Raw genomic sequence first — 8,471 nt, 5'->3', positions numbered from 1 at the left:
CCACCCTCTGGGGGAAGAACCTTTTCCTAATAACACAGTTCCAGGTCTCCTGGCACAGGGATTTGTCCCTCAGCCGAGCTGCAGCCTTGGCCATGAATTATAAATATTAGTATGATTCATTCCTCCCGAGCCACGGGACACAGCAGGTCTCAGCCATGTCTGCCACCTCCCTGTGGCAGGGAAGGATTTCCAGGCTCCTCTGAGAGCTGCTGTAGCCTGAATTCAGTCCTGCCATCCCTGTTGGCCAGGAATTATCCTTTGGTCCTTCCATTAACACGTTTGTGTCATGATCCCTTCCAGGGCTACGACGACACGTACGCAGACCAGAGCTACGAGGGCTATGAGGGCTACTACAGCCAGGGCCAAGGGTGAGTTGGCTTCTCTCTTCCTGACATATAATGCATGACCTTTATTCTTTTTTTTTTTTTTTTTTTTTCCCATTTTAAGGGAATGCAAACACTCATTTCTGGGTCTGAGCTGTAGAGAAGGTGCCCTGTTCTGCTGCAGTCCAGGAGAGCCTGGGAAATGACACGGACAACACTGGGCATCTTTTGCTTGTCCAGCGTTTGTGCAAGTTGTGTCAGTTTGAGAATGTGATTTCACTGGATGTAACCACCTGATTACTCTTCCAGGGACACAGAATACTATGATTATGGACACGGGGAGGCACAGGAAACCTATGAAGCTTATGGTATGTCTGGGAATACTGTTCCTTTCACTGGGAAGGGGCTGCACGTAGTTGGGAATGGCTTGTGGCCAACCAGCAGTTTTCCAGTGTCACTCCAGGGTCTGAACAAAAACTGAGGAGAACCTCAAGTAGTTTTCATGGTAGAACATTTGTATCTAGATCTGAACAAGCAAAGGCATTCTGTGGGTTTAGATCCTTATCAAACTTGATTGTCTCAAAGATGACACTTTAAAAAGATCCGGTTTTTAACTATGGAAATATCTTAATTTCCTTGTAGCTTTAGTACATTTTAAGAGGTCTGGATTTCCACCCACAGCACTACTGCTGCAGTCTGGTCTTCATGGACTGTGTTTTATATGGCTCCATCTGCTTCCTTATCCTCAAAAACCCGCTACCTGATCCTGACTCTGTGCTATACATTAGCTTGGAAAATGGATTTGTATGTCACATAAAGGCCTCTCTTTGGAACAGTTTTGCTCAATATGACTTGCAAGTAGTTTATGAAGTTTAGTTAATTTGAATTATGTAAAAGTACTGACTTAGGCTGGACTGAACCAAACTGTTGTGGCTTAACCCCAAGAGGCAGCCACACCCCACCAGCCACTCACTCACTCCCCATTCCTGGGATGGGGGAGAGAACTGGAAGGGTAAAAGTGGGAGAACTCATGGGTTGAGATAAAGACAGTTCAATGGGAAAAGCAAAGTAAAACAAGGAATTAGTTCCTTGCTTCCTTGGGAAGACAAACACCATCACTGCAGAAGTTCTCCCCTCAGCTGTGGCTGCATTTCTTTTTTAAGCCAGTTCCTATATCCAGGCTTGGAATGGCAGCTGCACATGGCAATGAGTAAGAAGCATTTTCCTCTCCCTCTAAACAAGCCTGTGCTGCTTTGGGCTGGGGCAGAGTTAATTTTCTTCCCAGTGGCTGCTCTGGGGCTGAGTTTGGGATTTGTGCTGACGATACAGAGATGTTTTGTTGTTGCTGAGCAGAGCTCACACACAGCCAGGGCCTTTCCTGCTCCTTGCACTGCCACTCTGGCATGGGACTGGGGAAACTGGGAGGGCACACAGCCAGGACACTGACCCAGCTGACCAGAGGGATATTCCAGACCACATGATATCATAAGTTCCCAAAGCTGCACAGCATAAAGGCACAGAATTCCATGTGATTGGAAACTGCCTTTCCCAGAGCATCAGCTGAGTGAGTGCAGGTAGTGACATTAATGACCAGCTGGAGGGGCTTTCTGGGATCCCTGGGAACTGGGAATCCTCTGTGCCCTGTCATACCAGTAACAGGGAAGCAGAGTTAATACCCTGCTCCAGCCTCGGGGTGTTCCCTGCTCCGGGTTTAAGCTGTGGGAAGTTCAAACTCAGGTGCCTGAGCAGGGATGTTTTCCAGCCTAGGCTGCATTTGAGCAGACAGCTGCTCCCAGGAACGTTGGCTCTTTCCTGCCTTCAATGCCTGGGTTTGTTGCCTGTGTTTGTCACGCAGCACAAAGAGCCCTTTGTGCCTCCGGCTTGGTGGGAGAGCGGCGGAGTCGGCCGGGATTGGGAGGCCAAAATGCTCATTGTACACTTGGCATGAAGTTGCCACGGCTAATCTGTTTATCCACAGCAATTTCCTTTGGTCTCTGCTTTCATGAAAACAGAATTAGAGGAATAAATCACTGGGCCAGGCTGGAGAGAGTTTGGAGAAAAGGGGAATGTGCTCCGTGGTGGTAGGAACAGGCTCGGCTGTCGTGGGACTCTTGATTTCATAAAGTGGTGACCCTGGAGAGACTGGCAGGAACACGAGGATGGATGTTGCAAGCACAGGCCTTAATGAGAGCTGAGCTGGGATATTTGGGGCTGGAGCTGTCTCAGGGACAGCAGGGATGTGAACTCCATTTGCTTCAGTGGTGGTTCATGGAATCCTGGGATGGTTTGGGGCATGAGGGACCCTTAAAGATCATCTCGTTCCACCCCCCACCACAGGCAGGGACACCTTTCACCTGCCCAGGATCTGCCCTGCCTGGTGTCTGGGAAGGAGGGAAGCACTTCCTGCAGCTGTCCCTGATGGTGAGACCCTGGGATTAGGGATGCTGGCAGAACCTCTGGCACAGCTGGTGCCACACTGCCCTGGGGACTGGCTTTGGCCCTGCTGGAATTAATTACTCCTGAAAGGCACCGGGTTTGTCCAAGTTGGAGCTGCAGGAGATTTTGGGGATCCTTATGAGGAGAAACTGCGGGAGCTGGGCCTGGTTAGTCTGGAGAGGGCAAGGCTGAGAGGGGATCTCATGAATCCCTACGAATATCTCCTCAATCCACACAAATATCTCATCAATCCATGTAAATGTCTCACCAATCCATACAAATATCTCCAAGGGGTGTCAGAGGATGGTCCCAGGCTCTGTTCAGGGGTGCCCAGTGACAGGACAAGGAGCAATGGCCATAAACTAAAACCCAGCCAAGTTCCACCTCAACCTGAGGCAGAACTCATTCCTTTCCATGGAGGTGGCAGAGCCTGGAACAGCTGCCCAGGGAGGGCTTGGAGTCTCTGGAGACATCCCAGACCCACCTGGACACGTCCCTGTGTCACCTCCTCCTTCCCACAGTGCTGGAAGGTTTAGTGGTGGGTTAATTGGGCTCAGTCTTAACGGGGTTTTCCAGCCTAAATCATCCTGTAAATCCAATATTTTGTTGGACCACGGGGTGTTTTCCAGTTGGGTGCTGAGGTGAGGCACCACCACCACATCCCTGACATATCCTTGTCTTCTCCACAGGGCAAGATGACTGGAATGGGACCCGGCCCTCCCTGAAGGCCCCGCCGGCCAGGCCAGTGAAGGGGGCCTACCGAGACCACCCCTACGGACGCTACTGAGAACACAAAACATGAGGGAAAAATCCCACTTTTGAGCAAAACAGTTGTTACTGATTCTTGTATCTCCCGGGATTCCCGTTGCTTTGCCCACACCAGACAAGTAATTGTCTAACTGTTTTTCTTCGTGGCCCCTTTTTCTCCCACTCCATCCTCACCCTGCATTTCGGCTTCTGTACGTAGTACTTTTAAAAGATGAGTTAAATAGATTTTTTTTTTTTTTTAATTAGAGGAAGCGACTTTAAATTTTTATTTTTATTTTTTTTTCCAGTGTGTAGGTGGCTTTTTCTTTCTTTGTCGTTTAGATAAACTCAACTGTACCTTTCTTTTTTTTTTTTTTAAGGAAAAAAAAAAAAAAACAACAAAAAAAACCTACAAAACCACAGTTTAAAAGTGTTAGTTTTCCAAAGTGACATGCTTTGCTTAGCAGCTATGAAATTAAGGTTTTTGTTTAAAACTTTTTAAAGTTTGTTTTAAAGGAACCCATAAAGGTTGTAGTTGCAGAATCCCAAAGTAGGCTACATTTCAAAATTCAGGGCTGTTTTTAAGCATTAAAATCATAATGTAACGGTAGTAGCTGCCACCATTTCTAAAAAAAAAAAGGAAAAAAGTAACTTCAGATGCCAAAACTTCTTTATAAGGAGATTGCTGGTGAATCTTGAAGTTTAAATTTTAATATGAAAGATCCTCCAACAAATTAAATAGCTTTTTTTTTTAAAGAGAATTGACCTAAAAGAAAAATTAGGTTTGTAAAATTGACTTTTCTTATGTGGATTTTGAAATCTAGCCCCCCGTGCAGTGTTGAGATATGCTTGGGAAGCAGATATTTCCAGTGTAAAGGGGTTCTTAGTTTGGTTCTAGATGAACAATTTTAAGGGACAAAAACAAAGCATGGCTCTAATTGCCCAGTGTTTGATAGTAGAAAGCAGAATATTCCATGGGTAGGTCTGAACTCTGTAAAATTCTCATTTTTTATAGTGCTTGGGGCAGATAATCCAGTGCAAGTTTAAAAAGAAAACACAAAAACAAAGTAAAAATGTCAATATTAGCAGTCCCATCGACTTGTTCAAGTGTATCTCAGCACGAGCCTTGCATAAAAAGGGACACTGCAGCTGGGAAAAAAAAAAACCAACAAAATGATCAAAAATTTCACTTTGTACATAAGATAAAGTCCTAATTGGATTTGTACACTGTCCTCCCACTCTGTTCTGGAAGAGAAAATGCTACATGTGTAAGTCTGCCTAACTAGGTAGCTAAAAACGTGTCAAAATGTCTGTCGCAATTTGTCAATAAAGTTTAGTCCTTTTTTAATCAAAGTAAATGTGATGAATTGTCATTTGTTTTGGTTGAGCGATAAAAAGTAGCGATTTTTTATTTTATTTTATTTCCGTTCTGTTCGTTTTTAAATAAATTTAAATTAATGCTAAAGCTATAATTGTCTTTTTAAAACGATGGAGACATTCTAAAAAAAAAAAAACAAAAAGGTGGTTTTTTTTGTAATTCTCACCAAAAAAACAAAACAAAACAAATTTACTGAGCTCGTTGAATGAGCTTAAATTAAAAAAAAAATAAATTTATATATATATGAAAAAGAAAAAATTTGTTTTTCACCCCCTGGAAGTTGTTAAAAGCGGTTTGAGCCTGGACTGGGGCAGAAATCTGACTTGGAAAGTGTTTTATGGTTCTTTGCTGAGTTACTGATTCGGATTTCAAGTGGCCTCGGAGAATATTCCGGGCTGCAGACTCCAGCTTGAGTCTGAAATCCCTGCTTTAAGTAGCATGACAAAAGGAATGCTGAAAATTCCAAGGCTTAGCTGCCACCAGGAGGAGAAGGAAGTTGCTTTCTGTAAAACCCCCTCCCTTGGCTAAGATGATGCCCTTCCTACTTCACGGTAGCTTTTACTTGGAAAAACCACTTAAAAAATGTATTTTTGTTGGAAAATGGTGCTGCAGCTGCTCCTTAAAATCCTTCTGAGAGGGTGTGGATGTACAGAGATATATTATATATATTACATATATATTTAAAACTAAATGCTTCTTAAAGAGACATGAAAAAAATGGTTTGTGTTTCCCATCTCCCAGACGAATTTGGAACTCTTTAAGGGGAGAGAGAATTAAACTGCTCGGGGGTGAAAAATAAGAATATTAGGGAGCAAAACTGTGGCAGCGCATGAACGAGGGGAATACTTTAAAAAAAGAAAAGAAAAAAAAAAAACCACAACAAAAAACCACAAACTTGTATTTGTAGATTGTTATTAAAGTGCAAATAACCGAATTTTCAACACTGGTTTGGAGTCAGCTTTCAGGGCATAATGTGGTTGCTTGATGAAAAGATCTGCCCATTACCCCCCTTTTAAAGGAAAATTATCAGCAGGAGAATCAATCAGGATGTGTAAAGCTAACATGCATCGCCCAAAAGGTAACCTAAATGTCTGATTTTAACAGCGCATTTCTCTTTTCCATAAACCCGTGACGTAAACTTTTTTTATCCAGCCAAGCCTTGAGATGTTTTAATTTTAATGTAATTTAAAAACAAAAAAAAAAAAGGCAACTCGCAAAAAAAAAAAGAGAAAAAAAATGTTTAAAATAAAAACGTTTTAAAACAACCCACATGTTTTTTTTTTTCTCTGCATAAATTAGAGATATAACTTTAATAAACGTGCCCTCGGAGATAAAAAATAAATGCACTCCGGCGGAACGTGGGCAAAGAGGAATATTTAAATATCCAAGGATGTAAAAATGAACCTAGTTAGTTCCTGCTACTGCCAAAAAAAACCCCAACAAACCCCCAAATTCCGCTCAGTTGTTTAAAAATGTAAACTTTTTAGCCTCCCTCCCCCCCCGCCCCAGTATTGCTGTTTCCCTGTGAAACGTCCACAGCTCAGCTGAAGTTGCATGTTTTCCTTCATGTGTAATAACTGCATGTGGGAATCTTTTTTTTCTTTTTCCCTTTCTTCTTTTGTTTTGTTTTATTTTTTCGAGGGAAGGAGGGTGGGATTTGTGCTTCCATTGAGGAGCCTCACGAAAACTGTCTTTGACTTGCAGGAGCGGAGAGTTCTGGGCGCCGGGAGCCGCCGGGGGTGAGGAGGAGCAGGGGCAGCGCCCACGGGGGTGAGTCTGTGTGTGTGTGTGTGTGTTGTGTTTGTACAGTGTGGGGGTGGCACCATCTGAGCTGTTAAAACCACATCCCCACAAATAAAAAAAGGGAGAGCTGGCTGGCTCTCCCTGCCCGACGCTCTCGCAGAGGTCACGGCGTGGAGGAGGCTCCAGAATTGTACCAGCCGGGGATCCGGAGGGAAAGAGGTTTTCAGTGGATTTAGGGAGGGGGGGAAAATGTGATGAGGTCCATCTCTTGGAGCTGCTGCTTCCTGGGGGTGTTGGATTTCATGGAATCACAGGCTGGTTTGGGTTGGAAGGGGCCTTAAAGATCATCTGGTTCCCAGTGCCCTGGGGTTTGTCACCCGATGCTGCAGGAGCAGAGCAGCTGAAGGAATGGCTCGGTGGGAATTCCTGTGGGGGTCCATAAGGCATTAAAATTACAGACTGCAGGTTTTAAACCCAGACAGACCTTGCCAGTTCTACACCTTCTGGCCCCCATCAGTGGGATCAAAGGGGATCTGGCTGCTGGCTGGTCAGTTTTTAAGGATTTCTGTCCGCTGGCATAGCCAGAGATCTCCATCAGGGATCCTGGGACACATCTCTTGGAATCCCAGAATGGTTTTGGTAGGAAGGGACCTTAAAGCCCATCTCATTCCACCCCCTACCATGGGAAGGGACATCTTCCAATAGACCAGGTTGCTCCAAGCCCCGTCCAACCTGGCCTGGAACATTCCAGGGATGGGGAATAGGCCATGCTTCTCTAATAAATTGCTTTTATAAATGGATGCAAGTGGTTGCAAACGAGTGGGAGGTGATCACACATCAGTGGAGTGACCTGCTTAGGCAGCAAGGACACATTTCTCCCCCAGGGCAGCATCCCAAGGCTTTTGGGAACAGCTAAATGCTTCCTCTCAAACCCTGAGACCACTGAAAGTCTGATCTCCATAAATAAAAGAACAAAGAAATAAACCCTTGCAGTGCTGAACAAGCCCAACGGCTTCAAAAGGCAACCTGGGCACAGGACATAAAAGGACACAAGTCTAATTTTACATGGAATTGTAAAGCTCCCAAACGAGCTTCTCTTATCTGAGGAGCATTAGGGACAAGGAAGAGGTAATGTGTGGAAATGCTGCAACAGGGAGATTACCCTGAATTCTTCCACTTGAAAATTGGATCCTGCCAGGGGCAACGATAACGTGTCTGGATTTGTGGCCTGGTTATCAAATTCATCTTCATTTACAATGTAATTGGAACATCAGTTTCTCTGGCCATGTACCAATCTTTCCCGTTTCTTTCTTAATAGGCACAGCTTTTATATCAAATGGAAAAGATTTGATAGAGATCATCTATTATGATGCAGGGTTTTGTTTTTTTTTTTACCTGTAGAAGTGGATCTTGTGACGCTGCCTCTGGAGGGATCCAGCTCGTGCCTTGCCTTTGTTGCATGTTTATGGGGAAGACTTAAATGTTGTGGCAGACTGTAAATATTAATATATTGAAATAGCTGTATATGCTACAAGTATTTTGCAAACATGCCCTGGATCAGGCGTTCCCTCCCTCTCACAGCACTGCTCCAGTCAGATTTTAGCCTGGAGTCTGCAAGAGATAATTGGAGATCTCAAAATAACCCTCAGCATAGGATGTGTCTCTCCAAGATGCTCTAATTAGCCAGACATTCCGGGGGTGATGCAGGAATTTGTGAGGGATAGAGATTCCTTTGAGTCTGAGTCACCTAAATAACCTGAATAACCTTCCCTTTCCTACTGGCAGGTGGCTGCTGGAGGTGGAATTAGCTGGCTGTGACCTCACAAGTGCCAGGGATCTCTCAT

General features: G+C 44.4%; 1 protein-coding gene across 1 annotated transcript in view; it reads left to right on the top strand.

Annotated features, from left to right (window-relative positions):
* Positions 1-4,859, top strand: part of KHDRBS1 (KH RNA binding domain containing, signal transduction associated 1) — a 12,490-nt gene extending 7,631 nt beyond the window's left edge. Inside the window, exons 7-10 of the mRNA XM_029963052.1 lie at positions 301-368; positions 633-691; positions 2,661-2,744; positions 3,449-4,859. Of these exons, the coding sequence (XP_029818912.1) occupies positions 301-368; positions 633-691; positions 2,661-2,744; positions 3,449-3,546 (309 nt within the window). The 3' untranslated portion in view covers positions 3,547-4,859. The remainder of the gene's footprint in view (positions 1-300; positions 369-632; positions 692-2,660; positions 2,745-3,448) is intronic.
* Positions 4,860-8,471: the final 3,612 nt, after the last annotated feature.

The sequence above is a fragment of the Manacus vitellinus genome, unplaced genomic scaffold (assembly GCF_001715985.3).
Source record: "Manacus vitellinus isolate BGI_N305 unplaced genomic scaffold, ASM171598v3 scaffold_52_pilon, whole genome shotgun sequence".
Lineage (NCBI taxonomy): Eukaryota > Metazoa > Chordata > Aves > Passeriformes > Pipridae > Manacus > Manacus vitellinus.
The sequence above is the reverse complement of the archived record's forward strand: the minus strand, read 5'-3'. Positions and strand labels throughout refer to the sequence as shown.